Source organism: Eutrema salsugineum, unplaced genomic scaffold, assembly GCF_000478725.1.
Source record: "Eutrema salsugineum unplaced genomic scaffold, Eutsalg1_0 scaffold_5, whole genome shotgun sequence".
Classification (NCBI taxonomy): domain Eukaryota; kingdom Viridiplantae; phylum Streptophyta; class Magnoliopsida; order Brassicales; family Brassicaceae; genus Eutrema; species Eutrema salsugineum.
In genome coordinates this window covers 13,971,529-13,997,138 of record NW_006256612.1, presented here as the reverse complement: position 1 = coordinate 13,997,138, position 25,610 = coordinate 13,971,529, and the positions used below count along the sequence as shown (strand labels likewise).

The following is a 25,610-nucleotide window of genomic DNA, read 5'->3' as shown; positions in this document are numbered from 1 at the left end:
TTTTAGTAATTAGGTATTATTGAATGTGTAAATTTTTTGGCAACTTTCCATAACGAAATTTGAATATCTGCAACGTTTGTCTAATTCAAATATTTTAAAACGAAAATGCAAAAATTTTGAACCATCATATTTGTAGTTAGAGTTTTTTTTTTCATTGAGTCAGCTCAAAATAGTAATGTATTATGTTTTAGGTTTATTATAAAATTCAGTAATAGAAAACACGACGGATGATAATAATTCGAATGACTTCTAGTTATACAAAAAAATCTCTGTTTATAATTCAAAAATATCATAGAAGCAAAAATAAAATATGTGAAATAAAGTGATAAAAGTACTAAACAACCTTTAACTTAACTGAAAAACATTTGGAATGACATAATAAAATTATAGAAAAGATTAATGTAAATCATGATTCTACGGAAATCTATGATTAATATAAACATGCCGAGTGATTTTGTCAACCCTTGTACAAAAATTATCATCACATCTTGTATATTTTTTGAAAAAAAATGACAAAAGAAAAAGTCGATACGTTATAATCGTTTAGCCAATAAGATGTGTCAAATGCATGCCGTAAAGAAAAATATGTATCAAATGTCAGATCAAAATTTAATTGATTCTAAGATCTGATTAATTTAGAATAGTAAAATTTAAAACTTTACAAATTAATTGAGACATTATTGTTGGTGCAATGAATATATTTACAAGTGTATCGGAATGAACCAAAAGTAATAAGAAACTAGAGAGAATTTTGCAATTTTCCACATAGGTGCATGCGAAAGTTGTGTATTGATGTCGACTGATAAAGCACGAAAAAAGCATATGAAATTATAGGATCCAATTACCCACAAAGTTTTATACGCGCGAATATGCAAACTAAGATTACATAATAAGCAAACGAGTTATAGATGAGAAATACACTTTTTGGTTGGTTTAGTAGTATCGGTAAAGGATTTTAGTGGTATTCTTGTAATATATTTTTCCAAACTGTCAAGCTTAAAATCTAAAAAGAGAGCATTGACAAATCAGTTCAGTTGAACAGTTGTACTTATCATCTATTTGTACTCTTTCGTTTTTTTAAAAAAAAAATCTGATAAAAATTAAAATTATTTACATCTATAACCGATTTTCCATAAAACATATCTCTGGTACTCTTTTAATTAGTCAAAACCCCATTACTTAAATCCAAATTGTAATAAGAACGGATAATACAACTTATCCTACCATTAATTATTAAAAAAATTAAAATCATTGCAGTAAATATCATCTATTTTTTTTAAATTACTCTTTTTTGCAACACAATATTTAGCTACTTAACCTACGTTAACTAAAAAGAATAGTAGTCACTTATACTTGTAATAAAGTAGTATCATATATATATATATATATATTACGTAAAGTATCACATATTCTATTGAAGATTTTGGTCTATCAAGAAAGTAAAAAAGCAAAAACAAATAATACTATTTAAGACTAAAAAGAGAGAGGTAGTAGGAGAAAAAGAGAAAGAGATAAAGAGAGCTATGTGTCTTGTTCTATTTGTTATAGTTGCCATATCATCTCTCCCTTTCAATTTTTTTTTTCTATTTTACCTTTTTCCGCAATTTATCTTTAGTTTAATTTTAAGTTTATAGATTTCCTAAATTTTGGATGGTTATTTTATTTTAGATTTATTCTTTCCTTGTAGCACAAATGTTGGACACAAGATACTGTATTCAAGTCCACTCGCCCCTGATAGCAGGAGTTCTCCTTTTTCTGTATTTTTCTCGAGACTCTCATTTTTTCTTACTTGAATGTTTAATGAATAAATAACTGAATAAAAATTTTGTACCGACTTTTTTTGTATTTAATTTTATCTATATATAAAGTCATTAGATTAGACACTAGACATAAAAGATGCATGGCGGGAACATTGGCACCGTTATTATAGTAGCAAGTTAGAAGGTATTTCGGTCAAATTAAACTCAATGTTGGAAAACGTTAATTGTCGTTTTGCCAAATCTAAACCATACCTAGTGTGATGACATCCTATAAGATTCGTAACTAAGCTTTAGATCTATCGATAGACACATTTTTATATAGAAATTCCAGTTTTGAACATTAAGACCGTGCTATTAACTATATTGATATGAAATGATCCAATCTTGATTGTTGAAATCGCACAAAAACCTTGTTGTGTGGAAAATAACTAAGAAATTGATAGTGGCCTGACGGCGGAGAATTCCATGCTGGGGCAATGCAATGGCCCGTACGATTTGAAGTATCCGCTTAATCAATAGATTAAAATGTATTTTAAATTCTATTTTTTCATAAAATAAAATCTGCAAAAATTTATTATCAAATAATCCGCAATACTCTACAAATAAACAATACATCGAACACTCATGAATGCTAATCATGATTAGCATCTATACCATTAATTAGTTCGTTTTGCTAAGTGCTTTGCCCCATCAAGATACATCCATATTTGTTTATAGACAATGGGAAACGCAGTATCGAACAATATACGTCAACAATAACAATGTACTTTTGTCCAGAGACGTATAGATAGATGATTTTATATAATTGTCGAAAAAACAAGGACCATTATATTTCAATATATGAATTTAACCATTTTCGACATCGTTTGAGCTAGTACTCTTAAACACTAAATGGTCCATGTTTTTCAATTAGTTTTTATTGATTCTTAAACACATGTGATATATATTGACAAACACAATTATTTGCGTGTAGACTTATTAAGAAGCGGCTAGTAAATAGAGGAAGAAACAATATATAGTCATATACTTCTATTTACGTCGTCATTTATCTGAGCTTGTATGTGCAGATAGACTCGTTAATTAAGCAGAAAAAAAAACGATAAGACTTTTCTTTATTTTTGTGTAACCTATCTATTATATGAGTGGGCTCTGATTTTATTGGTATCTAATCAGCAGGAATATTATCATTAATCTGTCTCCACGAACTCGTAGATGACGTATACTTTCGCATTAGATGAACACCGCGCAATGCATTTTTTTCCTTTCTTTCAGAATTCAACACATTTGTCAAATATGTAAGTCTGTACTAAGAGGGGAAAGGCAAAACATTGTGAGCCAAATACCTCGATCGAAAGAGTACGATCGAGACTCGAGAGCATGCAACACATATTAATAAAGTCGTTCTATTAGTTTTTTTTTCCTGTAAAGAAATTTTCCACATCGGAAATTTGGGGTTCAACCATCAAACTATACAAACTACGCAAATATTCGTGTTACTAACAAAAAGAAATCACAATCATAAATGAAAACATTTGTTTTCTTTTTATATTCTATGTGCCAATTTGTTTAATGGGCGAATGAACAAGGGACATGACCAAGTGGTGTCAAATGGATGCGCATTTAAAATGTTAGTTTATATTTGTCATGTCCAATATAAAAGGGATATTTCTTAATTGGACAACGTTTTCTCTTACACTGTTGAGAAAGATAAGTTTCTTTACTTGATAAATGTGAATCCTAACACAGCGAAAAAGTGTATCATTTCACTAGTTGTCTTTGTGAAGAATGTATAAATGTATGATACAATTTACTGTATCATTTGTCGTTTGAATGTCCTATGTGATCATAAAAGAACTAGCAGTTTTGGGTTTTATGGTTAAAAAAGCATTCGTAGTTTCCGTTAGATAGGAAAGAGATCCCATCCTTGCTGCTGAGCTCGATCTAGATGTGGCTGCAAACTTGTATTATGGTTTCTAAGTTCATGCTTTGAAACCGGAAAAATCTTAGACCAACCGCAATTCAGATCAATTTTCTATAATATTTAAAACATTATATTACGTGATAGACTTATGTCTTTTGGTTCATTCTTATTATGTGGCACTCATATTCCACTCTCTTATAAGTTAGAATAGGCGAAAAACTTGAAAAAAAAAATCAACATGCATAAAAAACAAAGTTTGTTTTTTTTTTATATACTACTAGGGCTGATCCGCGCTTCGTGCGGAACTTTGTATTGTATTTGTTGATATATTTAAGAAAAACTATACGATATCAATTTTTTTCATTAGATTTTGTATTTCAAAATTTTATATTTATTTATAGTATTTAATAATTTTATATACAACATTTAGAAAATAATCAAATAATATATTAATTAAAACTTTAAATCAAATTTAGTTTGTAGATATCTTTATATTTATGCAGGTTTATGATTTTGAAATATATACAATTCTTAATTGTTGCATTCAGGAAAAAATATATGTAATAGACAATTAATTATTTAAAAATATCTCAATTCTCTAACATATTTTCAAATTCATAATCTCTTTTTTTTTCTACACCCATATCCCTCTCCATCTCTCTCTCTCTCTTTCTCCATCTCCCTCTCCCTCTCCCTCTCCCTCTCCTTTTCCCTCTCACTCTCCTTTTCCCTCTCACTCTCCTTTTCCCCCTCATGTTCTCTCTTTCATCAATGCAACATGTTGAACCACACACAACATATTAGACCGGTTGAAATTTCTATCTTTCTTAGGTTTTTTTTTTCTAGTCACTTTCAATATCACATCTCTAACCTGAGCTCTGTATATTTTTTTAAAAGAAACTTCACTCATTTTATGTTTCAAAGATTAGATTGATCATGTTAACATTTTGTGATACCATAATTTGTTTCACAAATATGCATTCTCACATCTCTATATTATTATTTAAGTAGTCATTTTAAAAATAATTTATATTTTGTAAATTATTACATGATATTCCATTACAAATAACAACAATAATTAAAATAGAAAATGATATTATTGTCACTCAAGCTTTTTGAAACTCGTACAAATATTCCTAACCCGTTAATATGTATTTTAATTATATAATATATTATTCTAATTTTCTTTAAATTTATGTCTTTTGTTATATTCTAGTGTTTCATATCAGTTTTAAAACGAATTTGGATATCTTTAGATATTAAAAAATTTGGACCGAGAATTTATTTCTCGGATTTGGCAAAACTGGATCCAAATCCGGCTATCTTAAAATTTTATGGTTTACTATACATATCTATAAATCATATAAATAAAGTAAATAATTTAAAATAATAATGACTAAATGCATTAATATATAAACTATTATTTATGAAGAGTGTCTTTTCATATCCTTGTTAAATTAATGGATGATAGTTACTATGAGAATTAAAGTATAATAACACAAAGTATAATAAATTATAAATTAATAAATGAATTAATGATGTGTTACAATTTTAGAGTTTGAGAAAATGATGTGGCATCACGAGAAGAGAGAACATTTTACTTTATATATACTAGGTGAATATCCGCACGTAACGTGCGGATTTATCTTTTTAAATTTTTCGATTTTTTTGTTATATTTTTATAAAAGTTAATATAATCATCACTTATTATTTACTTACTTGTTAATATTTTATTCTAATTTTTTTTTTAAATATTAATTTAAAATATATATTGAATATTATTTAACAATCTAAAATTATATTAAAATTAATACATATCATTCAATATTTTTAATTAGTTATATCATAAATTTTTGTTTGACATTTACACAAATATTAATTAATAGTCAATTAATAAAAAAAATTAAAATCTTAATCATCATTTTATTTACTACTTGTTAGTATTTTATTATAAATAATCTTAAAAATTAATTTTAACATCTTGAATATTATTAAATAATCAACAGTTATATAAAAATTAAATATATATCTATCAAGATTTTTAATTAGTTATAACATAAATTTTTGTTTAACATTAATATAAATGTTAGTTATACAATTTTTTTCATATTCTTTAAGTGCTTATATAAATGTTAGTTAATATAAATTTTTCATATTTTTTAAATGGTTTAAAATTTAATATTAAAATTTATTATTTAAAATTTAGTTGACAGGTGTCAACTTCTCCAATGCTGATGTGCAAGCATATGGAGAAAGTTGATTGTCTTTTATATATAAAAGATATAGATTCTACTTATATAGTACAATAATTGTTACGTTGGTCATCCAAGCATGAATTATTCGTTTGAATTAAACACACTTTACAATAAAGAGTTTTAACGGAAAATAACTATGTGCTTTAATTATATGAAATCAAAAACTATTTTCCATGCACCACCTAATATGTATTTAAAGTGGAAATAAACACATACTATTTGTATAAAAAAATAATCAAAATGTCCTATAGATACTGATATGCGTAAATTTCTTCCAACTATATAGTATAAATAAATCATGTGTCATAATCACTTTAGTTTTCTCATAGTATCTCTTTACTCTAATCTATAGTTTGATGGTACGTATAAAGTATAAACGCATAGTCATTATGCCAAAGACCGCTATAGATCCACACAATTATGATAATCAAGAAACGACATCCTTTAAAAATGTAGCAAGAGTCTTTTGATTAGTACTGAAGGGTTAACGAAACGAATGGGACAAAAGTAGATTGCATGGTTTCAGATGGTAATTACGTCTAATCACCAAAGCTCATTTCATTAAGAAGAAAAAAAACAACGATGGTCTTGCCTTTACATTCTCTTTTAAGTACAATCTTGTAAATTTCAAGATTTACCAGTCAGAGCAAAGATTCATTATATAAAATGATACTAGTATATAATATACTTAAGAATTAAATCGTATAGGCATCTGTGTTTTTCTTTTGCTTTTATTGTGGGGAGGCCCATTTTTTCTTTATGTTTGCTTGTAGGCTTTGTAATACTCGTTTGTAACTTGGAGTCGGGTCACATAGCTGTCGGGTCACATAGCTAGCATTTTCAGAAAGCTATAAAATTAAATGATGGATATTATTTTGGATAATGTTTACTAATTCTCCAGTAAACGAATATACATATATACATATATGTTGAAAAGTGAGTATCGTATTGCAAGCATCGATGTTGATGATAAATCGATGATCATGATGAGAAGGTAATTTTGTAGTTTCGTAGTCGAAATGATAAATGGGCATAAACCCGTTGGGTCGGTAAGAGAGGTTGATTTTCAACATTAGACCAATTTTAATTTTTCTTTGACAAGCCGGTTTGATTAACCAGTCCGATATGTTTTATCGGTCCGGTTTGAGTCCAAACTCCTAAATTCATGTCCGGCGATACGAAGACCACGACCATGGAGACATTACTTTCATTTAAAAAAAAAAAAAATTAAATCGTCACTCCATACTGCAGGAAACAGAGATTTTATTAGAAGACAAAAATCGTGTAGTAAATGTCTTACTGCGTCTAATTTTATTTTCTGATGTGATTTCCCCACTTGTATTTGATTCAAAATAAATCCTTGTGTTTATGAAAAATAGAGATTTGTTTTTCAAATTTAAATGAAAGAACTCGAATCATCGTTTTATTAACCAATTCTCAAGATTTTAAACGTTAATTTGGAGTATTGAAAAAGTTAGGACACTAGCATTTAATTTCATTTATCATTAATTATCAATGAAAATATGATAAATACTTGAATGAATAATATCAGCATGAATGTCTCCATAACCTGTAAAAATAACAAACTATCAATGTTATGACCCTAAACTATCAATGTTATAACCTAGAAATGTTAGAACTAAGAACTAGCAATCTCATCCATCAAACTTACCAACAGTAGACAAGGTGACAGAAGCAAAGTAAACAGATACTATATATCTGTGTGCAATCCCTAGTTCTGTGAGATTTTTATCTCTGATTTGAATTTGGGACAACCAGGTGTGATTTACTTCTGGAACTCCATCTGAAGTGGTGGCAAGTTGATAGAAGAAACACCCAGAGATATGAATGGAGAATAGGTGGATAGAGATCACCTTTAGAAAGCTGATCAAAGGGTAATCTAGCCAACTCTCAAGCCTCTCGAAGAGCTCTTTTACCCTCAGAGCCCGGACAATCTTAAACCACACACCATACTTCGACTACAGAAATACATAGACAAATTAGTAAACTAGCTAAAATCACACAATGTATTGCTCTACAATCTTTCTAGATATAAGTTTTACATAAGAGGGTATCAAACATTTGAAACACCGTACTGCTTTCACATGAGTGATTAGCCCTTCTGGTGTAGGAGATTTTTTACAATGTCTACAACACCAGGACCAACAGAGAAAACAGACATTTAGAGCGATACATTGTAAAATCTAAAATACTCAAACTTCTTATTCAACTGTTTGTGTTGTCTATCTACCATACACAAAACTGAGACTCCACAAAGGTGAGTTGAGTTTCTTGTAAATTTCTATAACGCCAACAACAGAGAAAACAGACATTTCAAGAATCTCCCATACTCAAACTTCTTATTCGACTGTTTGTGTTGTCTATCTAACATACACAAAACGCCAAACTCCACAAAGGTGACTTTAGTTTCTTGTAAATGTCTACAACGCCAAGACCAACAGAGAAAACAGACATTTAGAGCGATACATTGTAAAATCTAATATACTCAAACTTCTTATTCGACTGTTTGTGTTGTCTATCTACCATACACAAAACTGAGACTCAACAAAAGTGAGTTTAGTTTCTTGTAAATTTCTACAACGCCAAGACCAACAGAGAAAGCCAAAAAATTTAAAGCAATTCATTGTCAAATCTCCTATACTCAAACTTCTTATTCTGACTGTTGGTGTTGTCTATCTACCATAGACACAATTGAGAGTCCAAAGAGATGAGCTTAGTTTGAGAACATACCTGGAGACCTGGCATATAAGCTAGATTTTCTAAGAACATCCTAGGATTACTGAGGACCCTATAAACACCAAGAGATGATATCCGTATAAAATCCATATAAATCCAAGTATGAGTAATGATGATTAAATAGGGATTCGAGAGTCGAGACAGACGTGGCGGGAATTCGGGAGATACTGATGCGTTTCATGGCTCTCAAGACCCCTATCCATTGACGCAGAACATCAAAAAAGAACAATGCTTCAATCGGCCAGAGAACCCATCTTGATAAATCTCTAACTTCGAAAGCACCTTTCAGAGGACTCATCACCGAGGAGTGAATAGCCAATATGGCGAGGATACTGCATTACCTGCTTTTCTGATTGTTAGTAGCGACGTGAGGGATTCGATCACTGGATGTGGCAGTAGGATAAGCAGGTTGATTAATTGCCTCCGGATCGGAATTTCCACGGCGACGGCGTGTGTTTTGGTTCACCATATTCCTGGTGAAGAAGACGTACGGAAGAGATAGAGAAATTCAGGTTTGAGAAAGAAAAAAATTGACTATAAGCAAATAGCTGGAATTTCTCCTCTTTTTTACTTATTAATTTTACATTAGTGAGCATTTTTTCTTTCTCCGAAATATAAGAGTTCATAAAATAAATATATAAATATAACTGCATTTTTTCTTTCTCCGAAATATAAGAGTTCATAAAATAAATATATAAATGTATACCAAGGCACTAAAGTTCATAAGCATTTTTTTTCAGTTTATAAACTTTAGTTACTCAATTTGTAAAAATTCATGAATCATCCAAAAAAAAGGAAAAAATTCGATAATTGCTCAAATAAATCTTCTTATATTTCTAATGTATAACTTTGATATCCCCCAATCCAATTTCCCACTTTTTGTTTTTTTTGTTCTTTGGTTTTGTTATTTCTGCATTTTAGATTTGCAATAGTCGATTGAATGATTATATTTTTTGCGGAAATTATTGTTTTCTTGAATTTTTATAACACTAATTATATAACATGTTACCATTTGAGTAAATTAAATGGGTCATGAGTCACTCATTTTTTTTATTTGACCTATGACCCATTAACATTCAACCTATAAGGGCCATGGGTGACCAATTTTGACACCTCTACTTGGAGATTTAATAGTCTAAACTCTAAAGAAACTACAATGAGTAAATTAAACGATGCAGTTGAACTAAGAAACAACACCTATCGTACTTTACCTTTCAGAGCATCTTTCCCAGAAGCTCGAAACCAATCTTATGAGAAAGGTGCCTATATACTCTGTAGTACTGGAAAAGTACTCCCTGTCTCTTCTCCGACCGGATTTCATGGATACTTGGGTCTCAAAAAATTTCCTAAGCAAAAATTTACATAATTTAACAATGCACACAATAATAATAATTACGAGGAAACATCGATCTTATGTTGTTACTACAAAATTAGCATGCTGTAGCTCGAACGTCATATCACAGACTAATTAAAAGCAAAACCGTTCTGCGATTCCAGTTGGTTTAATTTGCAATCGTTGCAGTTTAAACTAAAGAGTTATTTTGTAATTTCATAAAAGGCAACTTAGTTCAACTGCATCGTTTCCGTTGTCCATAACCGTAAGCAAAAAAAAGATCTCATTGTTCTCTCCTCCAGTGGAGATTTCAAAGAGTGTAAACAGACATAACATGTTGGTGGAAAAATGAATTAGTTATCCAATGAATCAAACTCATCTTCAAGAGAGATTATAATTGCATCTGAGGATTTTGGTGAGTTTGCCAAAACAGGTTATGTAAAAAAAAAACAGAATTTGTTCAACTCGTTTGATTTAACAAAGAAATAATGTAGGGAGAAGACTAGGGTATTATCCAACCTAATTTAAACCGGCAATAAGATCTTTCTCATAAAAAGATCAAGTAGTAATGGCTTTTACCTTTTCAATGTAGGACTGTTGCAAGTTTTCAATATCTTCGTCAGATCCCTCAACTTATTAGCTTCTTCAGTAAACAATTCCAAACTTTACGACCATGCTTCCCTGAATCGAGGAGAAACAGAGAAGTTAGAGAGAAATAAAACCGAAATCTGGATTACAGTGTGTTAGTGGGAAAAAAAAAAAACTAATCTGCTCTTCTTAGTTGACTAGTATATCCCAGCAAAAATAAGATTAGCCTAGATCAATGTACATAGATACATCTATGATATATAGATAGAACTCACAGATGGGTGCTGCTGGGAGACGCAAAAGAACGGCATGTAGGACAACAAGATCTCCTGAAAAGCCATTTATCAATGCAATAACGGTGGAATCTATGCATACAATATGGTAGCCCTACCACACAAACATAACATCTTTCCATATACTCGAGGCAGATAGGGCAACGTTCTTCTTCTTCTTCTTCTTCTTCGTCTTCTTCTAACTCTTCTTCTTCTTGTTTCCCCAGAAATCTTCTCAATCTTCTCAGCTTCTTACATACATCAATGTACAACAATTCGGCGATCCGAAGGGTGAAGAAGCCGAAAAGGAGGCCAGTAAATAGGTAGACAGGCCAGGGAAAAATAATTCGATCGGGATCTGGATCTTTCACGGGATACCAACCCGCGTATAAGAAAGATACCGACAAAAATCCCGTACATATCAAGGAGTAAGTGCCTGCAACTATCAATTCAAAATAAGAATATTCTTCCCTGGATAATCTCCATCTGCATCGACGACAAAGAGGATCCATTCTATTAAGAACCAAACTCGAACTACTCCAAGTCTGGTTTTCTCTGTTATCAAATCCCTTGATATCCGACCCCCTTTTTTTTTTTTGTGGCTCAAAGCTCTATCCATTTGTTTTCGTTGAAAAATGTTTATAATAACCTCATTATCTCCGTTTAATTAGCAATATATAAATTTATATATGGTTGCCGGCTTGCCGCTATCCGTGCTTTAATTTTTTATGTATTTAGTATTTAGTTATTTTGCCAATACGCTCAAGTGTCCCTTTTATATTGAAATTATGTGTGACATTTTTATGGGTATATATTTTTTAATTTATAAGTTTATTTTTATTTTATTGAGGTATTTCACAATTTTGAATCTGTTGTTTCTGTTCGTCGCCGTATCCGTATCTGTGCACATTGGATAGTCCTTTACTCTCTCGGTCTCCAGCATTATCTTTGTCTGAGTTTTGACTTTGAGTTTATATAATATATATACTCGATCCGATTTTGATGATTTCCATTCTTAAAAACGATTATACACCAATCTTTGCAGTCCAAGGATCATCAAGCAAACCTATTGTTAGCGAAAGTCAAATCTTTGTCAAAGTCAAATCTCACCTTTTCCGTATTTCCAATTTTATGACGTGGCCACTGTTTATTGCTGCCGACGATGGCTCAAGCCATCCTCCTTTATTTTTATGGGTCCCATTTATTCTCTTCTCTCCCTCTTCAGAATATATACTAATCTCTAGTTCACTGAGAGACTAAACTTTTTAACTGGTACCATTAGGTTTGGACATTCGGATATTCGGTTCGGTTTTGGTTCGAAACCAATCAATTCCGGATATTTCGGGTAGAGAAGGTTAGGATCCATCAGGTATTTTTATAAATTTCGGTTCGAGTTTGATATTTTTATTTTGGTTCGGTTCCGATTCGGATAATCAGATCCGGATCTTTTTCTTCAAATTTTTAATTCGACTCACACTTTTTTAATAGAAATTATATCCAAAAATTCAAAAATATATATATCAAAACTTAAAAATATATCCAAAAGTCCCAAAAGTAAAGAAAATATATCTGTAAAACCAGAAACATATACGAAATATCAAAAATATCAAAAAATAACTAATATTTAGAAGGATATATAATTATACTTTGAATAATTCGGATACCCAATTGGTTTTTGGTTCGATATTAGTTCAGTTCTGGTTCTTCGGGTATAAGAGTTTAAGATCCATCAGATATTTTTAAAAATTTTGGTTCAAATTCGATATTTCTATTTTAGTTTAGTTTCGGTTCGGATATTCAGATCCGGATTATTTTCCCAGAACCTTTAATTTAATTAAATGAAATCAAACCTTTTTTAGTTTTTTTAAAGAAAGAAATCTTAGAAACTAGTACTTATAATTCTGATTCGGTTTAGCTCGCGAAAGTGAATCTGGTGTTGTACAAAAACAGTACGGACATTGCAAACTCGAAATCCGGCGAGAAAAATGGGGTTCATAGTCGGCCTTGTAATTGGACTCTCCGTCGGAATCACTATCATCATCGCCTTTGTCAAGGCGGAGAATTATCGATCCAAGCTTCGATCTGAACTTGTGAGCCTCCCCACTCTCTTCTTTCTCCTTTGAACGAATTGCTTTCCCGATTTGTCACTACTCTTTAATTCGGGATTCGTCTCTTTATCAGGCCAATACGGTGGCTGCCTTCGCCAGGATGACCGTGGAGGATTCGAGGAAGCTTTTGCCTCCTGAGTTTTATCCTTCCTGGGTCGTCTTCTCCGAGCGTCAGAAGTTAAGTTACCAATTTCCAAATTTGGTCATACTCGCCGATTGTTTTTGGTTTTCATATATCTGCATCACGGGACTGATCGCACTTGCTTGCCATTCTATTTACTTCAGTTGACTTGGCTAAACCATCACTTGACAAAAATCTGGCCTTATGTTGATGAGGTATGTTAGCGTCCTACTCTCGATTTGTTTGTTTTTGTCAAAGATCATTGAGTGAGAGAGGTGTGATTTGTGTTGTGGATGATGATATTGTTTCAAATGATGGAGGTTTTCTTCGCCTGCTTTTTTTTTTCTCAATCGGAGTTTAGGCAGCCTCTGAGCTTATAAAGGCATCCGTGGAGCCTGTTCTCGAGCAATATAGACCTGCCATTGTGGCTTCCTTAACATTTTCTAAGCTTACCCTCGGTACCGTGGCGCCTCAATTTACAGGTTAGCTTAGTTCATTCCTCTTTCGAAAATGTAACTTTGTGGTGTGATGTACCAGAACTTGTGCAATTTAATATTGTTGATTTGGCGGTGAACTTTTCCGTTTATTTGCGTCCATCCCGAGCTCGTATTCTTAGTTGAGATTGTTCTTGTTTTTACGCATCTCCACTTTATAACCTATATGATTGTGAATAAAAGAATGAGAAAGTGGTTTAAATCCGACTGCAAAAATTAATTGTCAGGCCGCAGTTCCTTCTTTACATTTCTGTGGATTGTGTGTTTAAAATTTGCAAAAGGAGGAGCCATAATCTCAATCTAACATTGTGCTGTTGCTTAAGAATTTATGAGCCTGCTTGTTGTCCTTGGTGCTCTTTAGGTGTTTCCATTATCGAAGGTGATAAAAATGGGGTGACCATGGAGCTTGATATGAATTGGGATGGAAATCCAAATATAGTACTTGGTATCAAGACCTTAGTTGGTGTATCTCTTCCAGTTCAGGTACAGGACATATACCTCATGCCTGCCTTCGATTCCTTATTTTTATAGACTTTATATTTCTTGTTAGTTTCTCTCTATTGCAGAACCCGTCAAGGAAATACTGATATTTAATATATTTAGCTTTTCTAGGTTGGTCAATGATAAGCTGACTACAACTAATTTCTTATTGTCTGTTTTCTAGGTGAAAAATATTGGATTCACTGGTGTTTTCAGGCTGATTTTTAGGCCACTGGTTGATGAGTTTCCTTGCTTTGGAGCTGTCAGTGTTTCTCTTAGAGAAAAGGTTGGTGCCCTCTGAAAAGGTTAATGTTGTTGCATCCTTGCCTGCGCATACACGGATGTGTGCTTGATTGGTTTGATTAAAGGAGGCCGTGTTGACACAAAATCTTCCACTTGCAATATGTCTCCTGTTTAGCTAATAAAATCCAATTCTGTGTTGCAGAAAAAATTGGACTTCACCCTTAAGGTTGTTGGAGGTGATATTTCAGCAATTCCTGGACTCTCCGAAGCTATTGAGGTTTGGCCTACTGTTTTTGTTTCCCTGCTCTTGTCCACCTTTTTCTCATAGTACCATATTAGCATTCATTTGTTACTACATGAACACATTTTCAACTAGTGTCAGGACAGTCACTCTTTATCCGACTATCTTCTTTTCTTGTCACTGCGAAATCCTTATGTCATTCTGGAGTTTGAGAGAAAGGAACGATGAGGGTGGTAGTCTTTATTTAACTATGAAATGCATGTGTTCGAGAATCGACAGGGCGTTCTGCTAATTACATTGTCCTATTAAGCTTCTTATTTTGTTTACAATAATAGGTGGAACCATATGTGTTTATCTTACAACTTGCTAAACAGGTTGGCAGTTTCAAATAACAGTTTCATAGAAATAACAGCTCTAGCTCTTATAACACATGAAACCTTGTTCATCTCCAATATTTTTGTGAAATCATGGTCTACATTCCTAGTTCTCTTTTCCCCTTCCATCTCATTTTCTTATTCAGGCTCCACGGAATTCTAGTGATGCAATGCTCTAATCTTTAGATGCCCCTTTATTGTCCTGGAGCATTTGACGCTTACCAGTAAATTGATATGTAACAGGAAACAATACGGGATGCCGTGGAAGATTCAATCACATGGCCTGTTCGGAAGGTCATCCCAATTATACCTGGTGATTACAGGTACACCTCAGGTTATATACATGAAGCTGAACCATTGACGTAATGTTTATGGTGTTTGTAGAGGGTTTAAGCCCTTGCTTCAGTGGATTTCTATTAGTGGTTTTTTATGTTTCTTTTCGCAGCGATCTGGAGCTTAAGCCTGTTGGAATGTTGGAGGTGAAGCTTGTGCAAGCGAAGAACTTGACCAACAAAGATCTAGTTGGAAAATCAGACCCCTTTGCTAAAATGTTTATACGCCCTTTGCGAGAAAAGACTAAAAGAAGCAAGACAATTGTAAGTAGTCCATTTGATTTATTGATTTATTTATTTATTTGGTGCTAAACCTGACAGAATGATCTGATTTATATTTATTCTTATCAGAACAATGACCTGAACCCCATCTGGAATGAGCATTTTGAATTTGTTGTCGAAGACGCTTCAACTCAACATTTAGTGGTCAGAATATATGATGACGAGGGTGTACAGGCATCTGAGCTTATTGGTTGTGCGCAAGTCCGGCTTTGTGAACTTGAACCTGGTAAAGTGAAAGACGTCTGGTTAAAGCTAGTCAAAGATTTAGAGATCCAGAGAGATAACAAGAACCGTGGAGAGGTCAGATCAGCTATAAAATTCCTCAGATTAGATTGTCATAACCTAGAAATGCTATGATTTTGTAACTGTAGATGACTACTGAATACACGTTCTTGTTGATTCTCTGTAATTTAGGTTCACCTTGAGCTTCTATATGTCCCTTTCGGTAAAGGGAACGGCATCGTGAATCCATTTGCCTCGTCATCGATGACCTCTTTAGAAAGGGTGCTCAAGAATGATACGACAGACGAAGAAAATACAACATCGCGTAGAAGAAAAGATATCATCGTAAGAGGAGTGCTTTCTGTGACAGTGATATCTGCAGAAGAGATTCCAATACAAGATCTGATGGGGAAAGCTGATCCGTATGTCGTTCTCTCGATGAAGAAATCAGGTGCTAAGAGCAAAACTCGGGTAAGATCTCTCAACTAGGCATCAAGAGTTAGCCAAGTTAGTGGTTTTTTCATCCTCCTCGTCACTAACTAATTGCAATCTTGCTTCATCAGGTTGTCAATGACAGCTTGAACCCGGTTTGGAACCAGACTTTTGATTTTGTAGTTGAAGACGGGTTACACGATATGCTAGTCCTTGAAGTCTGGGACCATGACACCTTTGGAAAGGTATAACCAAACCGCGACACACTGTTACATAACAATCTTTATTCCGCTGCATCGAATTAGATGCCTGTTCTTTCTCGCTTGGTTTACTGTTATTTGTGGTAGCAATAAAAGTTGTGGCTTTACTTTCTGTGCAGGACTACATTGGGAGATGCATCTTGACGTTGACAAGGGTTATAATGGAGGAGGAATACAAAGACTGGTTTCCGTTAGACGAATCCAAAACGGGCAAGCTTCAGTTGCATCTCAAGTGGATGGCTCAATCAATATATCGTGATTCCTAACTCCTAAGTTACATATTTGGAGGGTTCTCAACTTCGAATGTACATTTTGTTTAGTAGCCTCAAACGGAGTTGTTTTATGAAACGGATGCGAGTCTGCGTGTAGCCCTCTATGGACTTGGAATACCACGCTCCCTTGTTGTGAACTGAAAATGCTAGTCAATAATTTTGTTACTTGCATCAGAAGTAAACAGGACCCCACTCCAAAATTCGGATATCATAAGGGTTTTGCAAGCAAGCACACATAAACCTTACCTTTTTTTTTTTAGTCAATTTAGCTTTTGTGTAAGCTTATGAAAGTCTACACGTATCACACTATATTTGATTAGCTATATCTTCATAAGCTTCTAAAAGTCTTGACACATCTTTACTAATCTGACAACACATTTTTTTACTAGTTCTTGTATATATCTCAACTTGAAGCCAACTACGCCACGCACACTCGGTGACATCTTCAGTGTTTTCCACGTGTCATTGTCCATGCACATGCCCACTTCAGGTTATTTAGAGCAGACCCATGAGTATAGTGTCTTCTTCACTTGCCGCTTAGACTTAACAATAATCAGACTGAATTTGGAGAGAGAAAGAGAATCAATTGGTCCAATGGAGAAGGCAGTCCATTTGTCGACGAAAGCTGGACCGGAGGTTCCAGGAGAGCCAACTAAGACTGGAACCTCCATGGTTGACACCGCCGCAGCAGCCGTACAAAGCTTTGCTCCGGTTAACCAAATCCACCAACATCTCTGCGCGTACGCTTCTGAAATCCATAAAATTGATATATCCTTCTTTACACCACGTTTTTTTTAAAAAAAATATATCAAATCTTACCAGTTCTTGTATTTTACGATAACATTGATAAGAAAAAACTGTTGTTCTAATACATATATATTCAGATCAAAACATTTGTTTATTATTTACTTTTAAGCGTGTACTTTTGGTCATTTACCAACAAGATTTATATTGTTATTTTACCTTTTCATACTAAGCGGTTTCTTTTCATGGTTTTAAAATATCAAAACAAAAGTTTCTAATACAAATATATAAACCAAACGTTTATAAGAATACGGATATATTCGAGTTTATGTATGTGAACGAGAGAAAAAATAATGTTTTTAAGTTGTCATTTTTGTTTGTTTGTTTTTTAAAAAAATTATAAGCGAATATTTATCTGTGAACACATTTTTGGATTAGTGCACATGCATGAATGATGAAACTTGACTCGTTGATATGAGTTTATGTGAATCGGTAGATTTTGATCTATATCTATGAGATGTTCGTTTGCGTTTGTAGGTTCCATTTTTATGCATATGACATGACCCGACAAGTGGAGGCACACCATTTCTGCGGTCACATCAATGAGGACATGCGCCAGTGTCTTATCTACGACGGTCCTGATTCCGACGCTCGTCTGATCGGTTTGGAGTACATTGTGTCAGAGAAGCTCTTTATGACATTGCCTGATGATGAGAAAAAGCTTTGGCACACTCACGAGTGGGAAGTTAAAGGAGGCTTCTTGTTCATGCCTGGTGTTCCCGAACCAATTCAACGCCAAGATCTCGAAAAAGTTGCCAAGACTTATGGAAAAGTTTACCATTTTTGGCAAGTTGATTTGGGGCATGAGCTCCCCATTGGTTTGCCTAATATCATGATGGCCGTTACTCGTGACGGTCAGCTTTACCCCGAGATGGTCAAAGGTAAATTTGTTCTTTTTATCTTATTGGTTTAGTTACTTAGTAGTGTTTGTCTAGTGGTTAAGCTTAGGATGCTTACCTCGGATTAGCTTGGGACCTAAGATAACTATGTAAGGAACATATTACTCATTTCTATAGGTCAATCCACTGCAATGATCCGAGTCATCTATTAAACTTAACAAATTATGAGTGATTGGTTTGATGAGTGGTTGCAGAGACGGAGAAGCGATTTGGAGTATCGGTAGAGAAGGAGAGAGAGGCAAGGGCATATATGAAGGGACCAGACCATGGGATACATCCGTTGGCAAATGGAGGAGGCAAAGGGCTGAAGTTGGAGGTGCGAGAGGTTGACATCAAGCCGGTCGAGTCCGTTCCAAGAGTCTTTGTTTGAGTTGAGTTGAGCTGTAAGAGAGGAATAGATACAATAATCGATCGAGCTTTGCTTTTGTTGTACCCCTCGATCATGTGTATAACTTGTAAAAGGTAGGTACTCGAAATAGTAAATGGCGTCAAATAGCTTTTACTTGTGTCTCCTTCAAATCTTTGTTTGTATACTTCTTGTAACGTATAATGTGTTCCCATATAATGTGTTCCCATATAATGTGTTCGTCACTTCGGATCATATTTCTGTTTAAATAATCCACAAAGGCATATTATGTTCTTACCTTTGTTCGATTTTTCTTATGCTATTCATCGTCCCGTTGGATGAATAGCATGAGACATCTTTTTTTAAGATCATTATTTAAGTGGGATTAGAACATGATCTTCGGGTACAACCTTAGAGAAAAGAAGGATAATACTATGACCAAATGGAACTACAAAATTTGTTGAATAATTATGATAAACAAAATAAATTTAAGAAAAACTATGATAAACAAAAACCTCAGTGAAAGAAAACAAAAGCAGAGTCTTGTCATGTGTGTGTATAACAAAACTAAGACACTGAGACATTTTGGGTGAGCGATGGCTGCATCTTCTTTATCTGTATTTGGTCTCAGACTTCGCTCAATCTGTAATAAAGTTTTATGGCGAAGTGCTTAAAATGACAAATACTAAAAAGCAAACCTACAATGAAGAGTGTGTGTGAGAAAGAGAGAGAGAGAAAGAGAGACCTCTGATGTTGTCAAGATTGAACAGCCAATTTCTGAAGATGTTGGAAGAAGACTTGAAGACTAACATCATCCGTGAATATTATATCAGAACCTGCATTCATCTCGCTCGCGTTGTTGTATGTTGCTGACGGATTTAGCTTCGCTAACAAAAACCTTGCCTGTACATTTTTCCCAAATGTTTTACTCAAAGTCAACAAACACTAGCAACCCGATTGTTCCATCATAATAAAAGCACTAAAAATTCAACTAGAAATTCTGAGATGAAAGAGTAAAAACACTAACCTGTGATCCATGTTGATCACATACAACTAATCTCGGTACAGGGAAACGTTCACGGATGATCATCTGAGCATCTTCTTGAGGGGCTTCCAAAAGTTGTGCAAATGCCTTTAACCAAAAAAGAAAAAGAGGAGATAAAATGAAACATGTAAGGATGACACCAGTGTCCCTTCAATTAAATTCCATGGTCAATTGCAACTTGCATAGCTATTACCTGGTGCTCAGGTTGATCTTGATAGCCCATGTTGCGCCACTGCGCTATGGTCATCCCATGGAAAATGACAACACTAATGTAAGAATCCAACAAGAGGATACGATCTGCAGCGATGGAAGCAACATCCAACAATGCAGGTTGTGGTATTGAGTTAAACGAATATGTTGTTAGAGATGGCTGAATCATAACGGCTGCGTTTGAAATATTTTCTCGGTTCAATAGCATGCGGTTGTAGGCAGTTTCATCTGGACTATTGTTGAACACCTGCCAATATCACCATAGGAAATAAAAAAGACATTACGGATTGGCGTACCAGTTCTTACATAGATACATTTACAGCTTCTCCTATTTCACACTTACCTGTACAAACTGTGAACGTCGGAGATTAAATGTAAACTGAGGGAATAGTGAAAAGTTTGGATTTAGGGTGAATGAGGCAGGATCATCCTTCCGGTAATCACCAAATTTAGAACAAAGACGGATAAGGTTACGGTCCAGCCATCGCGTAGCATCAAATCCCTCCTGAGAAAAACATAATTGACAGCAATTATTAAGTTTAACAACCAAAGACAAAGACTGGGTTAAACAATGGTGAAGAGGGTTCCCAAATATAAATAATGAAAATTCATACATATACGATAGATAAGAATTGGCAAAAATGCAAATCAGCAGAAGTCACTAAGGATTGAGACTAAAGAATCTAAGTATGAAAGTGCCTGAATCTAATAATTACCTCTGTTTCCATTTTCAAGGAAGCTAATCTGGCCACCACAACTGCAGCAGTTTCTTGATCAAAACCTTGCACCAATTCCTGAAGATATTACACACCTCATTAGCATCCATTTCCACATAGAAAGAATTAAATATGTAGGTTAGAAAGACCATAAGAGTATGAACGAAATGAAAAGCCAAAACCAGAATAAGAGGACAACGATGCACACCATAAGTAAGCGCTGAGAAGGTAAACATAACGAAATGTGGGTGCATACTCTAGAAATCTAAACTAACTAGACATTAACTTAGAAAACTGTTTTCTCCAAGTTGATGACGTCACAGTTGTAACTGAAGCACTAGTGTTAATAAACAAGGAAATGATGTGCCCACTGTCCACATCCACTCAGCCATGGTACCAGGAAGATATGAAAACAAAAGAAAAGGATAATTCTTGCCATCTAAAGACTGTTCAAATCCTCACACTGACCATTTATATAGCTAAAGAGACTAACGAGTGTTTCTAGGAGGCCAATGCATCAAAGACAAAAAGATGAAATGCATTGGACCAGGATATATTTGACCTTTCTTAGGGCAAGGAAACACATCGGAATACTAATTTTAGAAACCCATAATGAAGTAGCGGTATCAAAGAATTCCCAGAAAATAATGCGGAAAAGTACTAACCTCAGTGCTAATAGCAGTATCTACCCACTGTCGGGTAACAGTAGTAACTCGAAGCAATGTTTTACCTTCTGGATTTTGGTAGCTGCAATCATATTTTTAATCAAATTTCTATCACCTGGTCTCAAACCCGGAATTGGATGAGGAGGATACCTTGTCATAAACTGGATATATAGCTGGGAATTTACGCCTCCAGGATTACTTGATTGATCACTAGAAGAAAGATCAAAGAAGACAGTCAAACAAGTACTTTTGTCGAGGCCACACATCTTCCATACTGTAGTATTTCCCTCTCCAATAACTGTATCAGCAACGCTAGGGCCTTTCTGCAATTGTTCCCCAAAAGCATTACTATTAAATTATCTACCATAATTTAAAGACAAAAAGATAAACTTCCCCGTATGGGTCGCTTCAACCTTTTGCAATGACGCACAAGGTCCAATAATCCCTTGGATTTTTATGTCCTTCGAACAGTTGATCTCAAGTGTACCACTGAAATGATAGTTTGAAAATGAGTGAGAATGCCACTAGCCGAAGATGTGTTTGATGCAAACACAAGTGGCAAATATTAAGCTAAGAAAATTTGGATTAACATGCATGCACAAATGAACTAGCAAGAATAACATCCGCAGCTCACTTGAAACAAAGGCCAAGAGACTGTTCGCCATCTTCAAATACTCGCTTAAAGGAATCCTTGAATACAGAATGGCCAAAACTTTCTGATAAAACAACAAGTCCTCCAGTTCGTTCAACCGCAGCTTTCATTTCAGCAACACCAACCTAATTTTCAAAGCACAGAACACATAATTATGATCCAGTTTAAAGTAGAGCTGAAAAGAATTCCATGTATGTGAGTAAAGTTAGAGTAAACAGCAAAGAACTAAATCAAAACAATCCTCTTCTTCAAGCTACAAAGTTCACTGCAACTTGCAATTGGGAGGAACTGTTGTACACCATATTTTCTCCATGCGGTGTTACCTTAACATGATCATAACATAATGAAGTACCTGATCAAGTGCGGATGCAAAAAGGTCCAGTACATGTCCTTGGTTAACCAATTGGTTTGCGAGGCCATCATAAAATTTCTCCGCTTTCTTGTAGAACGGAGCTGCATCTTTATCGAGGTCTTTATGTGAACGCAAAGGTTCTGATAGATCCTTTGACACGATCTGCAGAAACCAGAGGTATTACTAACTTAAAGGAAGAATTTTGTCTCAAGAAGCCACATAAGTATCAACTGTGGTGCTCTTCTCCTAAACACTTTAATGACCATTATTCTTGCAAGATATACGGTCAGGTTATATGGAACTTGCAGCCCAATAGACTTGTGATGCCCATTTCAACTAGCTTGCAACATATCTAGCTTCATTCTATCTAGGCTACATGAGGCATCTGATGCTCAGTCAAATCTAAACAACAAAACTATCATGGCCAACTGTCACCAACGCCATTTCAACAGGTTCACAGATGAAATACACCAGATATTGAACAATTCCATAGTTAATAAGCCAGAGTTTCTCCTCATTTCCTCTAGCAAATTGTTACATCAACTCTAGAAAGAAGGGCAAAAAACAAATGGAGTTACCGTGCCTGGTCCCTCAGAACATGGTCCTCCAATTAGAGCAACGATTCTAGCCCCAGTTCCAGGGAAACAAGCTCCAAGCAGTCCAGTGGCCACACTCAAAGCCACTCCCGTGCACCGCGACTGACGACGTCCAGGATGGACAGGCCACTGATCCGTCTGTAGCTCATCCAACAGCTACACTCCAAAACAAGGCAAAAGTTCATCGTCAACTTTGACAAGATTGAGCAATAAGAATTTTGATCAGAAGAAGAAGAAAAGTATAAACTATATCAAACTCCAACCAGATACTGGAAGAACAAAAAAACTGACAAAACCCACCGAATCAATCGTGAATTCACACTCGGATGCTGGCAACAAGAATCTATTAACACCCGAATTTCCGGGATTGTCTCTCCCCATCGGAAACCCACCGACCGGGGTTCGCCTCCCAGAAGCACCGAGCCCTAACTGCTCCAAAATATGATCCTTGGAGATCTCCTTGTCTCCCCTGAAGACATAGACTTTGGTCAAATCAGAAAACCCTAACTCATGGACATGCGCCTGCGTCCCAAAAGAGACGAACCCAACCAGGGCATTCTCCGGAAGCAAGCCGATCGCCTGCTTGAGCGCAGATTTGGCGTATCCAAACTCCTCCTCGATCATGCACGTATCCAGAACAAAAACGAAAACCGACGGCGATGGCTGGCCGGCGACGGCACCGCTCTGATCAAAATTCCCGGCACCAGTGGGCTGGGAAGGGCTGGGCATAGTGTATTCGACGGTAGTGCACTGCGGATAGAGCTCGCAAGGGAGATTGGTCTCGGAGATGCCGTGGTAGTGAGGAGGGAAGTGGTTCCGCTGGAAACAGATTGGGCAGATCCAGATCTTGGCCGTGAAATCAACACGAGCAAAAGGGTTGAGAGCGGCGGAGCAAGTGCGGCAACGGAGAGGAGCATAAGGAACGGATTGGATATCACGGTGGTAACGGATCGGAGAGATACAAGCAGCGACAGGGATCACACACTTGCTTGCTTCAACCTTGTTCCGAGGCCAGACGTTCCACGTCATACGGACTCCGTCGATTCCTTCCGGATCCATACTCGCCATCTCCGACATGGTTTAACAGATGGAGAAGTAATTCACCCGAAAATTGAGAAGAAAAAAGGCGTCTTCACAACAGGATTGAGCTCTGAGAATCAAAAATTGATCCTCGGATTCTGAATTTCTGCTGTACAGAGATATTTGGAAGCAGAGATCGTAACTCTCGAAAGGGATCTTCTCTAATGGGATGTTTATCAGCTACAGTCGTCTTATGGAGTTAGCCTAGGTTTAATACACTAATCACCCATTTTAGAAACCGTGAATGATTCTGTTTTATTTTAATTTTTTGGGCAATTGTTTCGTCGCGCGTTTTGTAACATTGACCAAATTCCTGTATTTAGCACAAATCATTTATGCAATGGTTTCGTGCCATGTGGCAATTTATTCAGAATAAAGAAAAATTGGATTAATTTTTGTGAAAAAGAAAATGAGCTAAACTCAGTCTCCATATTTTTTTTTTTTTTGCTAAGTCACTAGAAGTCTAGAAGTATCAAGTGTGTGATTACTTCGTTAAATGAAATAGTTGCATTGGTGCTTCTTTTTTCCCATGATTTGTCTTTGGAATTAAATTGAAAAATTTCCCCATTAAAATCACTATAATCCACTGAACTTTAAAATACAGTTATAGTCATATCATATACTCATATAGATGAGTGCTACAACATCATTTTTTATATATGAGTATTGGGCCGTGAACCAACATATCCCAACTACCAAATTACATGCACCAGAAACTACACGTGTAGAACACACAAAAAAATCAGTTTATATATGCAGGATTTATATATAAAATCATCATGGTTATATATTGTTGCTTGCTTTCCACGTTATCTACAATTACAAGTTAGAAACTGTTTAACTTTCATATATCTATCATCTATGTTATTTTTTGGGTTAAAGATATCATCTATGTTATGATTATTTGCACAAGTTCGAAACGATTATACAGGAACGTGAGACATATCTCTTATCGTCTGAAAGACGAAAATTTGCCACTACGTTGATGTTGTATGTTTGCGTTCAAAAGTTTTAATTTGTTTTGGCAATGTTATCCCTATTTATTGTATTTAGAAAAAGTATGATAAAATCTTAGATTATTTATATGAAGTAGGTGAAAACTATTAAATAAAACGGATTAGTGAATAATAAAAACGGCAAACGAAAGCACTAGTGCTCGGGAAAATTAAATAAATTTCTCAGTTTTGCCAACGTAAAGGACCGAAACACTATCTCAAGCGCATCAGTGACGTGCTGCCTTTTATCAACTCAATTACAAACACAACATAAATTAGTAGACGCAGAGAAAGTGGAGTCGATCACACTAGCAAGATAGATGTAATTTTCACTCAAAAAAAAATTAAAATGGTATTTCTATCAAAATAGAAAAATTCCTTTTTTAAAGATATTTTCCCAAATTTCCTGAAATGAATATTGGGTAAATAAATAAAATATGGGAAGTGAATAATATATAGAAAGACTGAAAAGGTAAATTGGAAAAGAAAAGCCTTCTTCCTAT

General features: G+C 34.7%; 4 protein-coding genes across 9 annotated transcripts; 2 read left to right on the top strand and 2 right to left on the bottom strand.

Annotated features, from left to right (window-relative positions):
• Window positions 1–7,357: 7,357 nt before the first annotated feature.
• On the bottom strand, window positions 7,358–11,494 carry LOC18994319 (potassium channel KOR1). 6 transcript variants are annotated; one of them, XR_002898036.1, is made up of 8 exons: window positions 10,890–11,494; window positions 10,606–10,707; window positions 9,905–10,039; window positions 9,035–9,166; window positions 8,840–8,888; window positions 8,688–8,745; window positions 7,609–7,915; window positions 7,358–7,506 (listed from the first exon to the last, which is right to left on the bottom strand). XR_002898036.1 is itself a non-coding variant. In XM_024152756.1 (8 exons), the coding sequence occupies exons 5-8, from the start codon at window positions 8,989–8,991 to the stop codon at window positions 7,442–7,444; spliced, it is 582 nt and encodes a 193-aa protein (XP_024008524.1). In that variant the 5' UTR covers window positions 8,992–9,166; window positions 9,905–10,039; window positions 10,606–10,707; window positions 10,890–10,943; window positions 11,006–11,494; the 3' UTR covers window positions 7,358–7,441. The 6 variants fall into 6 exon arrangements, 3 of the variants coding, with proteins under 3 accessions (XP_024008524.1, XP_024008522.1, XP_024008523.1); XM_024152756.1 differs by having other exon boundaries at window positions 8,840–9,166; window positions 10,890–10,943; window positions 11,006–11,494; XR_002898035.1 differs by having other exon boundaries at window positions 7,609–8,745.
• A 1,296-nt stretch (window positions 11,495–12,790) lies between these two features.
• Window positions 12,791–16,929, top strand: LOC18994318 (synaptotagmin-5). The gene is made up of 13 exons (XM_024152866.1): window positions 12,791–12,976; window positions 13,068–13,172; window positions 13,280–13,330; window positions 13,477–13,597; window positions 13,971–14,092; window positions 14,274–14,375; window positions 14,535–14,609; window positions 15,191–15,270; window positions 15,393–15,543; window positions 15,631–15,861; window positions 15,976–16,254; window positions 16,347–16,460; window positions 16,595–16,929. Exons 1-13 carry the CDS (start codon window positions 12,872–12,874, stop codon window positions 16,739–16,741), a joined length of 1,683 nt encoding a protein of 560 aa, XP_024008634.1. The 5' UTR covers window positions 12,791–12,871; the 3' UTR covers window positions 16,742–16,929.
• Window positions 16,930–17,281: 352 nt separating this feature from the next.
• LOC18994317 (oil body-associated protein 1A) lies at window positions 17,282–19,051 on the top strand. The gene is made up of 3 exons (XM_006417956.2): window positions 17,282–17,487; window positions 18,029–18,432; window positions 18,645–19,051. Exons 1-3 carry the CDS (start codon window positions 17,342–17,344, stop codon window positions 18,818–18,820), a joined length of 726 nt encoding a protein of 241 aa, XP_006418019.1. The 5' UTR covers window positions 17,282–17,341; the 3' UTR covers window positions 18,821–19,051.
• A 156-nt stretch (window positions 19,052–19,207) lies between these two features.
• On the bottom strand, window positions 19,208–24,316 carry LOC18994316 (protein transport protein SEC23). Its single transcript, XM_006417955.2, has 13 exons — window positions 23,333–24,316; window positions 23,015–23,188; window positions 22,437–22,598; window positions 22,067–22,209; window positions 21,846–21,921; window positions 21,583–21,755; window positions 21,433–21,514; window positions 20,768–20,845; window positions 20,395–20,556; window positions 20,035–20,298; window positions 19,824–19,928; window positions 19,542–19,699; window positions 19,208–19,439 (listed from the first exon to the last, which is right to left on the bottom strand). The coding sequence occupies exons 1-12, from the start codon at window positions 24,107–24,109 to the stop codon at window positions 19,553–19,555; spliced, it is 2,343 nt and encodes a 780-aa protein (XP_006418018.1). The 5' UTR covers window positions 24,110–24,316; the 3' UTR covers window positions 19,208–19,439; window positions 19,542–19,552.
• Window positions 24,317–25,610: the final 1,294 nt, after the last annotated feature.